The sequence below is a fragment of the Caretta caretta genome, chromosome 24 (genome assembly GCF_965140235.1).
Source record: "Caretta caretta isolate rCarCar2 chromosome 24, rCarCar1.hap1, whole genome shotgun sequence".
Taxonomy (NCBI): Eukaryota; Metazoa; Chordata; order Testudines; family Cheloniidae; genus Caretta; species Caretta caretta.
Genome location: NC_134229.1, coordinates 467445 through 486304, shown reverse-complemented (window position 1 = coordinate 486304; position 18860 = coordinate 467445). Strand labels below are relative to the sequence as shown.

The 18860-nt window shown below is 56.8% G+C and overlaps 1 protein-coding gene and 1 long non-coding RNA gene across 4 annotated transcripts; both read right to left on the bottom strand.

Moving 5' to 3' along the window:
- Nucleotides 1-939: 939 nt before the first annotated feature.
- On the bottom strand, nt 940-12768 carry CLK2 (CDC like kinase 2). Of its 2 annotated transcripts, none has more exons than XM_048828600.2 (13): nt 12577-12768; nt 8629-8798; nt 7985-8222; nt 6066-6162; nt 5648-5714; nt 5219-5335; nt 4781-4947; nt 4253-4347; nt 3216-3345; nt 2826-2908; nt 2436-2515; nt 2061-2151; nt 940-1598 (listed from the first exon to the last, which is right to left on the bottom strand). In XM_048828600.2, exons 2-13 carry the CDS (start codon nt 8796-8798, stop codon nt 1416-1418), a joined length of 1518 nt encoding a protein of 505 aa, XP_048684557.1. In that variant the 5' UTR covers nt 12577-12768; the 3' UTR covers nt 940-1415. The 2 variants fall into 2 exon arrangements, with proteins under 2 accessions (XP_048684557.1, XP_048684559.1); XM_048828602.2 differs by having other exon boundaries at nt 6066-6159.
- Nucleotides 12769-14955: 2187 nt separating this feature from the next.
- On the bottom strand, nt 14956-17229 carry LOC142069924 (uncharacterized). 2 transcript variants are annotated; one of them, XR_012665889.1, is made up of 3 exons: nt 17145-17229; nt 16000-16109; nt 14956-15196 (listed from the first exon to the last, which is right to left on the bottom strand). It is a non-coding gene; the product is annotated as an uncharacterized LOC142069924 (long non-coding RNA). The 2 variants fall into 2 exon arrangements; XR_012665890.1 differs by having other exon boundaries at nt 17097-17202.
- Nucleotides 17230-18860: the final 1631 nt, after the last annotated feature.

Sequence of the window (18860 nt, the reverse complement as noted above, 5' to 3'; positions counted from 1 at the left end):
GTCACAGCAACCCGGGCTTAAAGTCCGCTCTGTCCTTCCTGTTTTAGAAGGAACGGGCTGCCAGCCCCACCCCAGAGCAGGCTGCATTTCATATTTAGCACCTTCCCACCACAGAACACTAATCCTGAAATAATAAGGCTTTTCCAGAGAGGAGCCAGCACATGGTCTGCTGCCCCCTGGAACATCAACTGACCTCTCCAATCCTCTTACAGCCAACAAGCCAGGCTGGAAGACCAGGAGCCCTGCTGAAGTGACCTCTGCAGAGGTGCCAAGGCTACTAGGTAACACAGGGCAGCTACAGAAGGCACAAGAGCAAAGGAAGTCCATCAGAGGAATGCAGACAGGAGATGGCCCCACTGCTTGGAACGGCTCACCCTCAGGAAGGAGTTCTGGCTGCAAAACTGCAGAGCTGTCCCTGTACCCAGCCCGGTCTTCACCCTCTAATTGAATCAGAGTTACACAGCAGTAACTCTGGAACAGGACTGAGGCATCAGGGCTTATAGCTCAGATCCTGCTGCAGCCCTCACACCAAGAGGAACCCTTGGCAGGTGCATTTTTGGGCTCCAGTCAAGCATTCAAGATTGGAATGAGTTTCACAGCTGGAGATGGGTCGAGCAGAGCAGATACCAATACAGGGATCCAGTCCCCTCAAGTATCTTCTTGCTGGGACAAAGAGACTCCCTTCCATCCTCTGCAGCAGCAGTGCTCAAAAGAACCACCAAGGGTACATTTACTACCCAATACAAGACAGAAGCTGAGCCTCCATTTCCAGGGAATTAGTAAAGATCTGGGGGTTAACGTTCATATTTAGGCTAATGTCACATGCACCACATGCCCCATCTCCTGGGATGGGGAAGCAGCGCCTCAATCCCAGGGCACCAGAAAATGCTAAGATGGGCCCCAATAGTCTGGACACAGACTGGGAGAAAGGCCAGGAAGTTTAACTGACTTCATATTTATTTTCACAAAGACTGTACAAAATTCATATAAAACTCTGGTGCGGGGATGGGCTATGACATTGATCCAAAAAATAATTCCCATGCGACCCCACCAGCTTCATAACTTACAAGGAAATGGATGAGCTACAGACAGCCAGGAGCCCTGGGGAGGGCAGGGAGAGAGAACAGGAGACAAAGCAACACATGAACAATGGTATTCACAGCATGGACGTAGGAGGCCCCTTCCCTAGGAGTAATGACAGCAGCAGGGGCTTGGGTCCATGGAGCTCAAAGGCAGATATAGATTCAGGTATTTACACTATCTCACATATTAACAGCTTTACATGGTAACAAAAAGATTTAGGGGATTTTGTTTGGGGGGGTTTTTTGTATAAAAAAAGCACCAAGTGTCCGAATAGAAATAACACAGGCCTCCACGGGGGCTAGAATCTGAGGAAAGACTGGGCACCAGCAGCGTCACCGGCTGATGTCTCGGCTAGAGTCCCACACTTTTGTGCTTGGCTCTGTTTTCAGCATGTCAAAGAATGGGTGTTTCAGTGCCTCGGCCAGAGTGATGCGCTTTGACGGTTCATACTCCAGCATGCTCTCGATGAGGTCGAAGAGATGGTGGTGGTCCTCAGCCTCAGAGGTCAGGTATCTCTGGGGAGATGAGGGGGAGAAGTCAGGGGGAAGACAAAGCATGGCCCGCCACTCTCGCTGCAGCGCAACTGGGAGCTCCCAATACACTTCCGGGGCAAAGAGCCCAGTTAGGGCTCGGGACCTAGAAGGCTCCAAAGTTGTGGAGCATTCTAATGAGCATATGTTGTCCAGTTCTCATTTCTCCTTCACAGGCACCTCCCCCAGGGCTTCTTAGTCCCCAACCTCCCTTCCCAGTCTTCTGGCTAAGCTCCCATCACTGCCTTTTCCATTTCCAGTCTCAGTCTCTAACTCAGTTCCAGGTTCCATCAAGAAGCCATGTGGACAGAGCCTTTCAGTGGCTCCCAGCAGGCCATGTTCACAGCTCTGCTGGCTACACAGAGTCCAAATTCTCAGGAGCTGTGGCAGGCATTAAGAGTTCTCACGGGAAGGGAGGGGTGCCCCAGCTGGGAGCACCTGCCTTACCCGCAGTGGTTTGCAGTTCTCACGGACATAGCGGCCAGCAGAGGTGTTCTCGTCCCAGTCCAGACGACCATGGTAGAAATATTTCTGCTTCCTGCCAGAGTAAGAGGTGACATAGGAGGTTACAGCAGAAGGGACTGAGCAATGGTGGAGCTGGTGTGGAGACCCCCTGCCTCCATAGAGACTCAGCCACCCAGATTCTACGGGGCGGGGGTCACAAGCATGCTCGGCCACTCTACTCTGGAACAGCACTGTAAACAGAATCGATTCAGTAAGCAACCCCTGAGCCCGAGCCCTGCATCATCAGGAACCACCACAGGGAAACGAGGCAAGGAGAGCAAATGGCAGGTCCTGCAGCATCCCACCAGTCTCTCTCACCTGGTCTTTCGGATCATCCGGGAAGGAATCGGACCCAGGATCCTCTCCATCATGGCCAGATGCTCCCGGTTGTCATGAGTCTGAAAGAGAGACAGATTGGCCCAGCTCAAAAAGGGATGGCATGAAGCAGACTCGGACTCCTGCACAGCTCTGCGGATTGTCCAGCTCACTGATGTTAGGATGTCTCAACCTCTTGCTGCAGCCACAGAATGAGTGTGGTTCCTGGCTGCCAGCCAGTGCCCAGCGCATCGCTGACTACAGCGCCAGAAGACACCAATGATAGGGAGAACCCACTCCCAGGCTTGGATGTCCCAAAACAATAGTGGGAGACGGCCAGGATTTGCCACCATCAGCTTGAAGCTGGCTGTGGAGCAAGGACGCGAGTCTCACCTGGAACAGGGTGAAGCCCACATAGTACTCGAAGACAATGCAGCCGATGCTCCACACATCACAGGGCTGGGTCCAGCCAAGTTCTAAGAAACAGAGGGGTTATTACCAGAGGGAAAGAGCAGTCACTGCACAAGATCTGCAAACATCCTGTTCTATAAGCTGCTGCCAAAGGAAATTTTTGCCTTGACTGACACTCAGCATGCTCACAGCCTGTACTGAAGCCAGTGCTCTGAGCTGTGCATCTGCTGGCATTTCCAGAAAAATGGCATGGCAGGGGGGCAAACAGCCCCCAGCTCAGCAGGCAGAGCCCATGGTGCCTACTCAGTGTGATCCCTGGGAACTCAGGGGCCAGCATCCTGCAGCCCAGCGTGCAGAGCCAGCAGTACCTACCCAGTATGACCTCTGGGGCTCGGTAGTGCCTGGTGGAGACAATGGTGCTGTGATGCTCATGATCAAACGTTGCACTGCCAAAATCAACCACCCTGATGGCCGTGTTCTTCACACTCCGCTCATCTCGCTTCTTGGAGAGAGGGACAGAGAAAGCACCAGTTACACAGGAGTTTCACCAAGTGGCCTCAGCCCCTTGCACAGCAGGGCATCACAGAAATGGATCGCTCTGGAGGAGCATTGTTAGGCCTGGCACTTGTCCTTCCACTCCTGCCCACCCAGAAGCGCCAAGGCTGCTCTCACCAGCTCTTGGAGCACCCTGAGGCCACTGCTGTCTGTTTACAGAAGATGCAGGCAACTCATGTGATAACTAGGCCCTGAACAGACACAGGAACCCTATCAGTCCCATCACATCCACCTCCCGGGGCAGGAGAACACCACTGCAGAATCGTTCATAGATTCTAAGGTCAGAAGGGACCATTATGATCATCTTGTCCGACCTCCTGCACAACGCAGGCCACAGAATCTCACCTACCCTCTCCTGCGAAAAACCTCTCACTTATGTCTGAGCTATTGAAGTCCTCAAATTGTGGTTTAAAGACTTCAAGGAGCAGAGAATCCTCCAGCAAGTGACCCATGCCCCATGCTACAGAGGAAGGCAAAAAACCTCCAGGGCCTCTGCCAGTCTGCCCTGGAGGAAAATTCCTTCCCAACCCCAAATATGGCGATCAGCTAAACCCTGAGCATATGGGCAAGATTCACCAGCCAGATACTACAGAAAATTCTTTTCTGGGTAACTCAGATCCAACCCCATCTAACATCCCATCACAGGCCATTAGGCCTATTTACCATGAATATTTAAAGATCAATTAATTACCAAAATCATGTTACAGCACAATTCACTAGTGCTCCTCCCAATCCAGCTCCAAGTGCTCCCACCAGGAAAATGGGTCCCCCCTACCCTTTCTTATCCGATTGTAGGGCCAGGGGAGGCCAGAACACCTCACAGGAGGCCCTTAAGGCGAGGGCAGCCCCTTTACCTTTTCCAGGTTATAGGTGAGTTCATAATCCGAGTTCACAAAGAGGATGTTCTCGGGTTTGAGGTCCGTGTGAGTGAGTTTATTGTCATGCAAAACTGGGGAGGAAAACATGATCAGAGTCAGAGTCCATTAAACCCAGCTGACACTGACACCAGTTTGCAGTGGTCAGTGAACGTGGTTTACGTTGTCAGACGCTGCTCCAGCTTAGGATGGGGGGGACTGGAGCTGATGGGCTCCACACAGAGCTGTGGGACACAGGAGGAGAGGGTACCCAGATCTGTGGCACCCCTCTGTCCCTATCCCACATGATTACTACTCTTGCAGAGACGGGTAAAGGAGTGTGGGTTCACCCCAATACACCATTTTCCTTCTCCTGGTGGGCAGGAAGGGCTTGGCCTTGGAATCTGCAGAAGGGAGCCCCTTTCAGTGATGGAGTGCCCTGGGCCTATCAGATGCAAAGCTGGCACTGGTGGGGCCCAAAGATCCTCCCACCCCATCCTGTCAGGGAGAGGAGCGGCTGCCACTCACATTTCACAGCCTGGCACACCTGGTAGGCCATATGCCGCACTTGGTGGATGGGATAGGGCAAATAGTTGTTGTCCTTCAGAAAGTCAAAGGTGCTGAGCCCCAGCAGCTCAAAGGAGATGCACATGTGGCCATGGTAATCGAACCAGTCAAACATCTGCACACACAGGCTGAGAGGAGACACTTCTGTTAGAGACAGTCCTAGTCCTCCCTGGCCGTTCCCCACCCCCCGACAGGGCTGGGCGTCTCCACAGAGCAGCCAAGACTGACCCCAACCCTACCATACTTTGAACAATGGACTCAGGACCCCAGTGTGGCAGGCTGGGATGGCACTGCCTCCCCACACCCTGCCATGGGCTGCCAGGCGGCTCCCTAGCAGCTGGAAGGCATAGGGGCTAGGATGACACTGCCTCCCTGGCTCCACCACAGCAGGACACTCACTTCTTATTCTCTGGATCCTTCTCATTGACTTTCTCCAACACGTTGATCTCCAGCCGAGCAGCCTCTTTATACTTCTCCACGTTTTTTATGATTTTTAGGGCGACGCGTGCACCCCCCCTGGGGAGAGGCAGGAAGAAAGCAAGGTCACTGCAGAGCTGAGCCCACGCCTGGTGGAAGGGGTGTCATGGATTAGCCAGGTCCAGCAGAGACTTTGGTTGGCTGGACAGTGCAGGCTGAGATGGTGGGTTTATAAGACCCACCATTATATCCCATACCATATGGGATCAGCACTAGGTCCCTACTGATCCATACTGGATTTGAACTGGAATCCAGGAGGGAGAGGGCTCATCTCCCCGCAAAAGCTCCAGCCTTTACACACAAGTTCAACTGGTTACCCGCCCACCGCGCGAGCCCAGTCAGCACACTTACCTCCGGTGATCCACACACTGCACCACTCTGCCAAACGTGCCTTCCCCTAAGGTGCTAATAATCTCATCTGAGAGGGAGAGAGAGAGAGAAGGCGACATGAGGGAGTGAGCAGGACCTGGGTGCAGCGCATACACAAGGCAGAGGAGAATGCATTGCAACACCTAGCCTGCACACAGCTTGAGACACCAGTGCAGCAGAATGCTGACACCGGCTGCACAAGGCAACTTCCCTAGTTCCCTGGTATTTTGGTAACAATGCAAAATAGAAAATTAATATCTTTAACGAAAGGGGAGGAGGGAGGGAAGGGGGTTTCTCTTTAAAAACAATGAAAATAAAACAGAACAGAAAGATAAGACAGATCTGCGACTGCGATGGGAGCTTAACTAGAGAGCTAAATTATGTTACGATTCGGCTGTACATCTTTCCTGTAGCCAGTCGCCGACGCGATAGATCAGATGCCCCTCGTCGTCGTCCTCCACACTCTTGGCCCTTCTGCTGCTCTGTCGACTCCGCTGCTGGCCCAGGCAGACAGGGAATTCATCATTCACCAGCCAATCAGATTTTCAAACCAGCGCAGCAGCCAGCGTCACGCATTGGTTGGTTTGGAAATTCACATGGTTGTTTGAGGAGGGGTTGCAGGAGGAGATTCCCAGCCAATTCATACGGCACAGAGGAATATATAACGATAGGGATATTGCAAGGGAACATGTCAAGATACAACACACTAGCTCAGAAAAGAAAAAAACAGTTTGCTTTTCTTTGTAGCAAAAAAAGGAAAAAAAAAGAAAAAAAGAAAAAACCTACAAACAGCCCCACCCGAACCAGTGCAAGAGCGAAGACCAGAACAGGGGCTAGCGGAGGGAAAGGGGTAGTGTGAGGGGGCCAGCTGCTCTCACTCTTCTGGGGCTTTGGAGGGGAGCAATGCCGATATTCAGGTCCTGGATCAATGCCAAGAGAGCACACGGTTGCCACCCAAGTGTTCAGTGACCACAAGGAGGGGCTCACATCAGCCCCACATCAGCCACCAAGGAAAGGCAGTGGCAGACAGCGTGCTAGGAAATCCATCACAAGCAAAGGGCCAAGCTGCCCCTGCACAGACATCCCCACCCTTTTCCAGCAGCCCCCCAGAACAGCCTTCCCCACCCCAACACAGAAGGAAGAATTAAGAGGTTTACACAGCACAACGCTGCATCCAGAACCACACAGACCTTGTGAGTAACAGCCCCAGAGGCAGATCACAGACCTCTTCATCTGCCCTTCCCTCACAGAACTGGTCCTGGAGGGGCTAACCCACAGAGAAAAGGAGCACAAAGTGGAATGGGCACAGCCTGGGACGAGGTCAGATGAGAAACTTGCACCAGAGGAGAGAGAGTTCCTGCTTTCAGTTCTTCTTCAGCTAAGTAACCCCACACTTGGGAGTAAAGAGCCAGCAGCCTGGGGGCCCCATCTCCAGCCCAGGACTCCCATCCTAGTCCTGGAACAGCCCTGAACATGCAGCCAGGACACCAAGTGGAGACAGAGTATCTTGGGCCTAAAGAAAACGGAATGCAAGCAGCAGCGTAGGCAAGAGGAAGAAGGCTGGGGACCCTACGCTGGAAAGAGCCTGCTGCCTCCATCTGAACTGATTGGTCCACATGCCAAACTGTTTTGCCAGAGCCCCTTGCACAACATCTTAAATAGCCAGGGCCCACCCAACAGAAGCCAAGGGACGGCTCTTTGCAGACACAAGAGCTGAGCCTCCCCAGGGACCAGGCCTCCTGCCACAGCACCACGCCAGTGGGGATGCCAGGCACTGGGGGCTGCAGGGGCCAGTCCTTCAGTCACAGCGATACTGAGCTCTGTGAGGCAGGGACCATTTTATCACTTCCATGCTGCCCAGCACAGAGACCCCGCTGCTTAGTTGTGGCCCCTAAACAGTACTGTGATACAAACACCACACACAACAACAACAGCAGCAGCACCCTACTGGGGGTACAGGAGTTGGGAACGACAGTCACAGCGTCACCACCAGGGAAACAAGAGGTGGGGGCTGCACAGACCCACATGGGGTGCACTGGGCCCCGTGGGGCACACAGCTCCTCTCCTGGCTTCTCCTACTAGAGGGTGAGTAACCCAGGAGGTGCTTGAAAGCTGCCTGGGCCCATCAGGCTCAGGGCAGCCACTGCACTGGCGCATCAGGACGGCGGACGGGAGCAGCTGCCTGCACTAGGTTTTTCTATGCATTTCACAAGCTGAGTCTGAGACTGCGTAAAAAAGTAAGTGAGTGTCCTACTTACCAAGCGCACAACCTGGGAGAGAAAGGTTACAGGGAAAGATCTGGAGTGGCAGGGTACTCACCGATGAGGAGCGGCTAAAGGACCGGCTGCGGCGCCGTCTCCGCCTGTGCTTATTACGCCGGCTGCTTTTGCAGCTCCGGTAGCTGCCGTCATGGTCCCGGGAGCGCCGGTACTCATAAGAGTGGCGGTACTCAGCTTCGTAGTAGGCTTCCCCGCGTTCACGGCTGTAGTCATTCCGCCTGTAGCTTTCACAGTAGCGCCTGTCATAGGCTCTCCTGTCTGAAGAGTGGTCGTCGTAGCTGGGGTGGGGAAGCAGAGTAATTGGAACATGATTGGGGCCCAGTTGGAAAGCAGCGGCAGCGGCAAGCCCCAGCTCTGTCTGAGCAGATGAAGGGTTTGGGGCTTTCCTGAGTTCAGGCTTTAGTGACTGCTCACATGCTCCCCCAGGAAGGACTAAAGCAGCTCTCCCCACAGCCCCATTGGCAATAATCCTCCAGACACCATCCTATCCTTCCTGGCTTCAGTGCACTTCCCCCCCGAGTGACTGGCAGGGGACAGCTGGTCAGTCTTTCCTCCAAACTGGGGCACCAGGGCAGTCTTGCCAACTTGCCAGGCCACCTGGCTGGCAGAAACTGAGCTGACTGCAGCTGCCTTCAGTGCAGTTACAGGGATGCAGCCAGGTCCCAGCCTGGCCCCAGCACTCACCTCCTTGAGCGAACGTGGTAACTGTCTTCCCGCCGGTGCCGCCGGTCACGCTCACTGCTGCTTGACCGGGACCGCGTCCGCCGTCTCTTGTGCTTGCGACTTCTGTAGCGCTCGTGATAGCTGCCTCGGCTGCTGCGCTCCGACGAGCGGCACCTTCTGGAGTGAGGCATCTAGATGAGAGGGCAGAACCAGCAGGTGACCCCCAGGGTGCCTGGCAGCAGAGAAAGCCCAAGTGGAACCGACCCCAAACGAGCATCACACGGAGCAGCAAGAATGAGAAATTGTCCAAAAGAGCAATGGGTCAGAAACCAACCTCCCCACATGCCCTTTTAGAAGGGGCGACAGGACCCCCCCAGGCAGGCCCATCTCAGTAAGCAGTACAGGAGCTACCATTTCACCAGGCTAGCTGCTGCCACAGGACACCTCCCAGAGACCCATCCAGCCCGAAGACAGGAACACCAGCTGCTGCGATCACAAGCACAAGCCCTGCCTGACTGGGGCTATGTCTGGACTGTGCTAAGGGCTGTTGGACCACACGCTGAACTGGGATGAAGACTCCAGCTCCAGACTTAGTTGCCAGAGAGCTCTCTGCCCTAAAGGGCTCCTGGGTAAGTACGACACAGAGTGTGATCTGAATGCATTACAGGGCCAGCAGGGCCCCAGGAGAGAGAGAGAGGCAGGAAAGAAGCTGGCTGGTCTCTGAAAACATCTCAATTCACCCTGCAACCCATTTTGTACTGAAATCTTGTTTTTCTGACCAGCTCTGAGGGGCGGATTGTGCCGTGTGTGCACATGGGGACACCACTTCACATGGTTATGGGAGACTGCAGAGCAGCACTGGGCAGAGGGGACAAGGACAAGGGCAGCAATAGAGAGCTCTGAAGAGAAGCCAGTGCAGACTCAGTTGGGTGACACACCGATGGAGCAGCGACAGGGGAAGGCAAAACTGTCAACAGTGTTCTGAGCATGCTACATGGGAGAGGCAGACTGCAGGGTGTTACTGCAGCGGGTCAAGGGCAGAGATGAACTAGGCCCAGCGCAAGATGTGGGGGAGCGAGGATGGAGAAGGTTCACTCTATATGGGACATGAACATCCCCCTAGATCTGTTTTCACTTTGGTCCATTTGTTTCCTCATTTACATTTCCCTTCCATCTCACCGCCCCCCAAGAACAGATGCTGACAGCAGGGCTCAATTAAATGCCATGCAGGGAAGAGGACATTGCTTTTGTCCAGCAGAATTCAGAGAAACACACAATGTACAGGCCTCTCCCTCTCAGATTCCAACAGTTTCCATTCTGGGCCTACACCCATTTATCCAGCACATAGCACCAGCAGCCCCAGGAAGTTAAGCCCAGCCTCTGGTCTCAGCTCTACATCAATGGAGAGTTCATCAAAAACACCCCCAGCCTCTCCTACTATCTCCAGTCAGAGCCTCTCTGAGTAAAGGCAGCTCAGGGTGAGCTTCATGGTGCAGCTGGAGGGGGCTCTCTCAAATTCGGCTTGCACAGGGATGGGTTGCAAAAGTTACAGGAACTCACTGTGCCCCTCAGTGTTCTCTGGAAGGGACAAAGCCCCAGGGACATGTCACTGAGGGGTCCAGGTGCTGCAGGCTGGAACAGTTGAAGAATACAAGCAAGTCTGGGACTCACAGGTTTTTCTTGGTTCTGGGCAGAGGGTGTGAAGTTCTGGTCACCCAGGGCAAGATCACAGTCATGTCCTCAGAGGAGCAGGGCCAGGACTAGCCAGCTCCATACCAACATGGCCAAACACTTTGCTCCCATCAAGTGAGCTTGATTCTATCAGCTGAATTCAACAGTAGAAGGAAACTTTCCAAACAAGGAAAGGTGAGGATGTCTGGGCTGCTCACTCATGTCTCTGAACTGGATGGGGGAGAAGACGACTACCCAAGTGTATCAAAGGACCTCTGTGCTGGAGCAGACCCCTAGGTTGGTACACATAGACCCTCTGGTGGCAGGATCCATGCTGCTCTCTCCTTAGCAGAGTGCCTTTTCCCAACAGAAGGGTCTGTACTACTCCCCATCCCCAAGGGAAGAGGTTTTGGCCACTGCAATTCCAGTGGCAGCATCTGTACGTTCCACCCCCAATCAGTCCTTCATTTCCTAATGAGCACACTGACAGCCAGCATACTCTGGAGCCCTTCCCTTCCAAGACCCAGGAAAGCAAAGTCACCTGGGAGAGGAAGGAGGCAGGCGAATCAGAGCTCCGGGTGCTGCTGGCATCTGGCCCAAATGCCTAGTGGAAGCAGGCAAACTCTAAGGGGAACTTCTCGGGATATTGGTGTGCAATACAGCAGCAAGCAGGTCTTGTGAACAGTTCCCATAGGACTTGCACTGCAAGGCAATCACATGCCCCTTTGGGCATGCAGACACATTCCCAGGGTAGGCCAATTAAAATGCTAACAGTGTGCACTTCCCTGATGCCTTCTTTGCTCACTGGCTCTCAAAAGTACCTCACAAATATTTGCTAATTCAATCTCACATGTCCCCCACCCCTCAAATGCAGGCAATAATCATCTCCATTTCACAGATAGGGAAACTGGAGCATGGGAGAGGAGGGGGGAAGGGATGAAATGTCTTAACTGGGCAGCAGCCAGCAGAAGCTGTAAAAGGGGTGCCACTCTCAGGAACCAATACCAATTCTGAGCTAGCACGTCATATTCCCACTCACTGTCCAGTTATAAAAACCACCAGAGACTGAAATGGAAACAGCAACCAGCTGCTGCTGATCGTGGTCCCTCCAGGGATCAAGGCCACCACTGTGAGCATTTATACTGGACTTTCCAGACACCACTGAATTAATCCAGATACCCTGGAAGACAGGAAAATGTCATGATTCCCATCTACAGACAGAGAAACTGAGGTACAAGGGAAGGAGATTGCCTAGGGCACAAAACAAGTGAGAGCTAGAACTAGAACCCTCCAATCCTGGCTCCCAGACCTCTGCTCTGATCCCACCCCCGAGCCCTGCTCCCCGGCACCAGTGAGCTCTGCTCAGTGCTCCACCTGGTCCTGGAAGCCCTTCACTGGATCAGGCTGCAGAGCGACCCAGATCATATGAACTCTGAGCAGCCAGCAGGGGAGCGGGGCTGCTCCTAGAGACACCAGCACTGGGATCCCAATATTTTCAGCACTGGCACTGGAGAAGGAGAAATGTGGCCCCAGCATCTGCTCCCCACCAGCGATCACCCACACCGGCACCTACTCCTGTCTGGGGACAGCAAGACGACAGCAGCAATGCCTGCTAGAGGCGACCACCCAAGTCTCCCTGCAGAGCTGCCAGACTCCCCCCGCATCTTCCCGCACCCCCTCAACTGTCAGACACCCCCTGGGCTGCTAGACCCCCCTTCATCTGTTAGACCCCCCCAGGCTGCTAGACCCCCCTCCTTCCCGCACCCCCTCAACTGTCAGACCCCCCCGGGCTGCTAGACCCCTCCTCCTTCCCGCACCCCCTCAACTGTCAGACCCCCCCCGGGCTGCTAGACCCCCCCATCTTCCCGCACCCCCTCAACTGTCAGACCCCCCCGGGCTGCTAGACCCCCCCATCTTCCCGCACCCCCTCAACTGTCAGACCCCCCCCGGGCTGCTAGACCCCTCCTCCTTCCCGCACCCCCTCAACTGTCAGACCCCCCCCCGGGCTGCTAGACCCCTCCTCCTTCCCGCACCCCCCCAACTGTCAGACCCCCCTCGGGCTGCTAGACCCCCCCCATCTTCCCGCACCCCCTCAACTGTCAGACCCCCCCCGGGCTGCTAGACACCCCCCAAACTACCAGCCACCCTCCTTCCCGCACCCCCTTAACTGCCAGCCCCCCCTCAGCTCTCAGACCCGCGCCGGCCTGACACCCCCCCAACTGCCAGAGCCCCCAACCATCAGACCCCCGATATCCCGCCCGGCCCCTCCCCCACAGCGAGCCCAGGCCCGGCCCGCACCCTCCTCGCCGCCAGCCCGGTGCGCTTGTCCCACAGGAAGTCCGTGTTGGCGGCCGTGGGCCCCCGGGGATCCGGGCCCCGCTCCGGCTCCTCGGGCTGCGCTCCCCGCCGGGCCCCGCGCTGGGCCCGCGCCCGCCTCCGCTCCCTCCAGCTCGGGGCCCTTCCGATCAGGCCGCGCGCGCCCCCGAGTCCGCGGGGAGAGGTGCGCGCGCACGGCGACAGACACGGAGCCCCGCCCCTACGTGGTACGGCCTCAGTGACGAACCCCGCCCTCAGTACGTCACACAGGTGGCCCCGCCCATGGCACACGTGATCGGATTGATCTGCGTTCCTGCGGGGGGGCTGCGCTGGGCCTATGGCCGCCCCCCCCCGCTCTAGAGCCCCCCACTTCTATAACCCCTCCCTCACTTCCCTGTGTCCCCTACAGCCCCCCCATAACCCCTCCCCCACTTCCCTGTGTCCCCTACAGCCCTCCCCCACACTTGTGTGTCCCCTGCAGCCCCCCACCCCTATAACCCCTCCCCCACTTCCCTGTGTCCCCTACAGCCCTCCCCCACACTTGTGTGTCCCCTGCAGCCCCCCACCCCTATAACACCTCCCTCACTTTCCTGCAGCCCCCACTTCTATAACCCCTCCCTCACTTCCCTGTGTCCCCTACAGCCCTCCCCCACACTTGTGTGTCCCCTGCAGCCCCCCACCCCTATAACCCCTCCCCCACTTCCCTGCAGCCCCCACTTCTATAACCCCTCCCTCACTTCCCTGTGTCCCCTACAGCCCCCCATAACCCCTCCCCCACACTTGTGTGTCCCCTGCAGCCCCCCACCCCTATAACACCTCCCTCACTTTCCTGCAGCCCCCACTTCTATAACCCCTCCCTCACTTCCCTGTGTCCCCTGCAGCCCTCCCCCACACTTCCCTGTGTCCCCTGCAGCCCCCCACCCCTATAACCCCTCCCCCACACTTCTGTGTCCCCTGCAGCCCCCCACCCCATAACCCCTCCCCCACTTCCCTGTGTCCCCTACAGCCCTCCCCCACACTTCTGTGTCCCCTGCAGCCCCCCACCCCTATGACCCCTCCCCCACTTCCCTGTGTCCCCTAGAGCCCTCACCCACACTTCCGTGTGTCCCCTGCAGCCCCCCACCCCATAACCCTTCCCCCAGTTCTCTGCAGCTCCCCACCCCTATAAGCCCTCCCACACTTACCTGCGTCCCCTACAGCCCTCACCCACACTTCCATGTGTCCCCTAAAGCCCCCCACCCCTATAATCCTTCCCCCACTTCCCTGTGTCCCTGCAGCCCCCCACCCCTATATCCCCCCCACTTCCCTGTGTCCCTGCAGCCCCCACTCCTGTAACCCCTCCCCCACTTCCCTGTGTCCCTGCAGCCCCCTGCCTCTATGGCCCCACGCCCACTTCCCTGTGTCTCTACAGCCCCCCATAATCCCCACCCTCACTTCCCTGTTCCTTCAGTCCCCCACCCCACCCCCATGTGTCCCTCCACCCCTACTTCCCTGTGTCCCTACAGCCCCCCCTCCCTACAGACAGTCCCAGTTCCAACTCCACCTCCCTCTATCTTCCTCCCTACAGACCTCCCCCACCTCCGTACATACTGCCTCCCCAGGTACAGTCCCTCCACCTACCATCACTACAGCCCCTCTACTCTCACATCTACCATCCTCATGGTCCCCCAGAGCCAGCTCCCCACCGCTACTTCCCCCAAATCCCCCACCCCACTAGAGCCCCTACACTCCACACAGCTTCTACTCTCTCTCCTGTTCCAAGTTCTTCACATGTACACTACTCTTCCAGCCTCCCCGACTCCAGCCTCTCTTCTACTTATATCCCCTACACTGACACCCCCCCCCCAAATACCTGCAGTTCACAATCCAGAGCTGGGGCCCAGAAGAAGCCCCACAAGGAGCCAGTAAGAAATCTGTACAACAGAATTGATATTGAGACGTGGCCTACACTGGTATCCAGACAGAAAAAAAATAATCCAAATGATGAGAAATGAGCATAGACGTCCCATCGAAAAGCAAGGAGAGCCAGGTATTGCCATTGAGTCCTCCCCGACTGAGCTTCTCCCTCAGGAACCTGCCCTCTTTGAGGGAAGAAGCAAACCAGATTGTAAATAAAGACAAAGGGGGAGGAAGAGCATTCAGGGCTGTCACCTTCCCACAGTGGCTGCTTCTGCCTGTGGAGGGGGCACCGGGCACCATTCTGAGCCAGCCAGGTTAATAGCTGAGATTCCTTAGAAACAGTGGAAGCTAGAGGGACTTTGAGTCAGAGGAAACAAGGCCCAGCTCACCTGCTATAGTCAGCATTCAGCCACAGCTGGGAATTCTCACATTACTGTTTTTTTAAAAAAGGAACCAATCTAGTTTAATGGGGTATTCTGTTTATTCCTCAGCCAATAACACAGTTTCCAGGGGGCTCACTGAAGACTCAGAGAGGGATTTGCTCCCTTCCCTTATCACAGGGACCAAAATAAGTTCAGACATTCTCTGCTATGGGCACTGTGCAATCTACCAGACAATTCCTAGCTCACTTTCCAGGAGCTGCAAATATGGGAAGACGTTTCCGATGCTTGGATAATTCATTGATGTTCTCCATCCATGAGCACTATGGTGGGAAAGGAAGGAGGTTAGAGACACAGAGCTTAGTCTGCCTAACAAAGTGCTAAGCTAACACTGCGAGAACAACCCATTTGTACCACAAAGGCTCACAAACCGATGTGAACACTCCAGTACCCATACAGACTCAGCCTACGTCACTGATCCTGCCCTGCGAGCAAGGGGACTCTGGAATTAGTTGGTAGGGTTCTTTGGAGATAAAAATGCTACCTAGCAAGGTACTCAGGGCTTGGCTACACTTGCGAGTTACAGCCCATTAAAGGAGCCCCGGGCGCCCTAGCTCACTCCCCGTCCACACTGGCAAGGCACGTAGAGTGCTCTGGCTCTGCAGCTAGAGTGCTCCTGGTACTCTACCTGGGCGAGTGGAATAACGTTTGGTGCACCCCTGCCAGAGCGCCGCAGCACCCGTGTGGACAGACTCCAGAGCTTTCACAGCTGCGCTCTCGGAATGCGGGTTTAACGGAAAGCGCTCTACAGCTGCAAGTGTAGCTATGCCCTTAGTTTAACAAATGGAGCGATTCACCCAGGGTCACACAGCAAGTAGTGGCAGAGCCATGAGAGGGTCGGGGTGGGCAGCAGGACAGATAATTCCATCCCTGCACTGGGTGGGTGCCTGCTGGCGTCATGCCCCGGACCAGGGCACCTGTGCAGAACCTGCTCTTGGGAGGCTCATGTTAGGAAGTTAAACTACATGGGATACTTAGTGGGCCCACAGCTGATCTGAGGAGGTGGGGTTTGCACAGGCTACCCTCATCTGAGGGAAGGGAAGGGAAGCAGCAGGAAGCTCCTCACCAGGCTCTTGTTGACGCTGAGGAGGGTGGCCTGGTAATGGGTCAGCGCCTGCAGGTTCTGGGCCAGTCTTCCCAGCTCCTGGGACAGCTCAGCCACGGCCTCTTCAAAGCCTGCAAGAGACAGGTCAGAATTGCTTCGGAGCGAGAAGGGAACCTCCCTCAGCCCTCTTCACTGCGTGGGAGCCATCACCAGCCCCTATCAGTGTGTGGGGCACACATCACACCCCACCCCACCCTGTGCAGGGCGCATCCCGCCACCGCCTCCCTCAGCCCCCTTCACTGCGTGGGAGCCATCACCAGCCCCTATCAGTGTGTGGGGCACACATCACACCCCACCCCACCCTGTGCAGGGCGCATCCCCCCACCACCTCCCTCAGCCCCCTTCACTGCGTGGGAGCCATCACCAGCCCCTATCAGTGTGTGGGGCACACATCACACCACACCCCACCCCACCCTGTGCAGGGCGCATCCCCCCACCGCCTCCCTCAGCCCCCTTCACTGCGTGGGAGCCATCACCAGCCCCTATCAGTGTGTGGGGCACACATCACACCCCACCCCACCCTGTGCAGGGCGCATCCCGCCACCGCCTCCCTCAGCCCCCTTCACTGCGTGGGAGCCATCACCAGCCCCTATCAGTGTGTGGGGCACACATCACACCACACCCCACCCCACCCCACCCTGTGCAGGGCGCATCCCCCCACCGCCTCCCTCAGCCCCCTTCACTGCGTGGGAGCCATCACCAGCCCCTATCAGTGTGTGGGGCACACATCACACCCCACCCCACCCTGTGCAGGGCGCATCCCGCCACCGCCTCCCTCAGCCCCCTTCACTGCGTGGGAGCCATCACCAGCCCCTATCAGTGTGTGGGGCACACATCACACCACACCCCACCCCACCCCACCCCACCCTGTGCAGGGCGCATCCCCCCACCGCCTCCCTCAGCCCCCTTCACTGCGTGGGAGCCATCACCAGCCCCTATCAGTGTGTGGGGCACACATCACACCCCACCCCCGCCCTCTCCGTGCCGGGGGGCACATCACACCCCATGCCCGGCACTAGCACCAGTGCAAACGCCATGATCTGAGCTCGGCTCCTCACTAGCGCTTTGCAGGGCGGGGGGGGGCACCAGAGACTCCCCCCCCTCACCTCTCAGCCCCGCCTGGGGGCCCCCGGACTCCATCCCCCGCCCCGCGCTCGACAAGCAAAGGAGACACGGCAACCCCGCCCCCTCCCTATGCCCCCCCCCGGCCAACCACCTCCTGCCCTGGGACCGCCCCCCCCGGCGGGCCAAGCGCGTCCTGCGCTGGGACCGCCCCTCCCCGGGCCAAGCGCGTCCTGCCCTGGGACCGCCCCCTCCCCCCCCCACGGGCCAACCCCATCCTGCCCTGGGACCGCCCCCTCCCCGGCCAACCGCCTCCTGCCCTGGGACCGCCCCCTCCCCGGCCAACCGCCTCCTGCCCTGGGACCGCCCCCCCCGCCCCGGGACCGCCCCTCCCCGGGCCAACCGCGTCCTGCCCTGGGAACCCCCCCCCCGCGCGCGCGCACACACACACACACACACACACACACGGGCCAACCGTGACCCTGCCCTGGGACCCTTCCCCCCCACTCCCTCCCACACACACAGAGGCCAACCATGACCCAACCCCCATCACATACCCCCTGCAAGGCCAACCATGACCCCCCAAAACACATGCGCCAACCTGACCCTGCCCTGTGGCACCTTGACTGGGCCCAGCCCCCGCCCCACCACTCCCAGGCGCTGGTTCCTAGTATGGGCTGGTGTTGTGCAGGGGGGCAAATCTTTCTGGCCTCCAAGCCAGCAGCAGCCCGGAGGGAATCGTGGGGGGATGGGGGGGATCCTGTGCCGCCTCTAACCCCTGTGGCTCCAGACACCACATAGGAGAGGAGGGCAGAGCTGGGCCTGGACCCGCCTTGTCCTGCCACTCAGGGCCCCTTGCTCCCTCCATGTCTAGAGTTCATTGCCCGCAAGGGCAATACCTGGTGGGGGGGGGATGACGCTGCCGAGGCCCAGATGGGCACCAGCACCATCCTGTTTTTTATGGCTGGTGGGGCAGTGAGCACCGGGGGCTGGGGTGTGCGGGCTCTGCTGCCCAGGAGCCCCGGCATGGCCTCTCCTGCGTTACAAGTGCAGCTTGTGCTGTACCTGTAAGCCAGGCTCCAGGGGGTCAGAAGAGGAGTCCCCCCCTTCCCGGACCAGTCAGCCGTGGAGCTCAGATGTGTTACTGGTGGGGCCGTGCACATCTGTGTGGGGCCACGGACGGGCTGGCCAGGATCAGGAGCTTTAGGGGAACAGAGACCTAGAATTTTTTTCTGTTGTAAAGTGGGATGGCAGCCTGCAAAAGGCGAAGAAATAGGGTCTGAAATGATGGGGTCTAAATTAGCAGTTACCACTCAAGAGAGAGAGATCTTGGAGTCATTGTGGGTAGTTCTCCGAAAACATCCACTTAGTGTGCAGAGGCTGTCCAAAAGCAAACAGAATGTTTGGAACGATTCGGAAATGGATAGATAATAAGACACCAAATATCATCATGGCGCTATATAAATCCTTGGTACCCAACACCTTGAACATGGCCTGCGGGGCTAGTTGCCCCCTCCCACAAAAGATACATTAGAATCGGAAAAGGTGCAGAGAAGGGCAACAAAAATGACCAGGGGGATGGAATAGCTTCTGTATGAGCAGAGATTAAATCTGGGACTGGTTCATCTTGGAAAAGAGCCAACTAAGGGGGATATGACAGAGGGTGGGGAAAGTGAAGAGGGAAGTGTTATTTACCCCTTCACCTAACACAAGAACCAGGGGTCACCCAATGAAATTAACAGGCAGCAGGTCTGAAACAA

What these genes read in the sequence shown, in the direction of transcription:
- CLK2 (XM_048828600.2), bottom strand. Translation starts at nt 8,798, where the DNA reads ATGCCTCACTCCAGAAGGTGCCGCTCGTCGGAGCGCAGCAGCCGAGGC. An exon ending in CCTTTAGCCGCTCCTCATCG is followed by an intron (nt 6,163 to 7,984) that starts GTGAGTACCCTG and finishes TGCCTGGGCCAG; the next exon opens with CAGCGGAGTCGACAGAGCAG. An exon ending in CAGTGTGTGGATCACCGGAG is followed by an intron (nt 5,336 to 5,647) that starts GTAAGTGTGCTG and finishes GCCTCTCCCCAG; the next exon opens with GGGGGGTGCACGCGTCGCCC.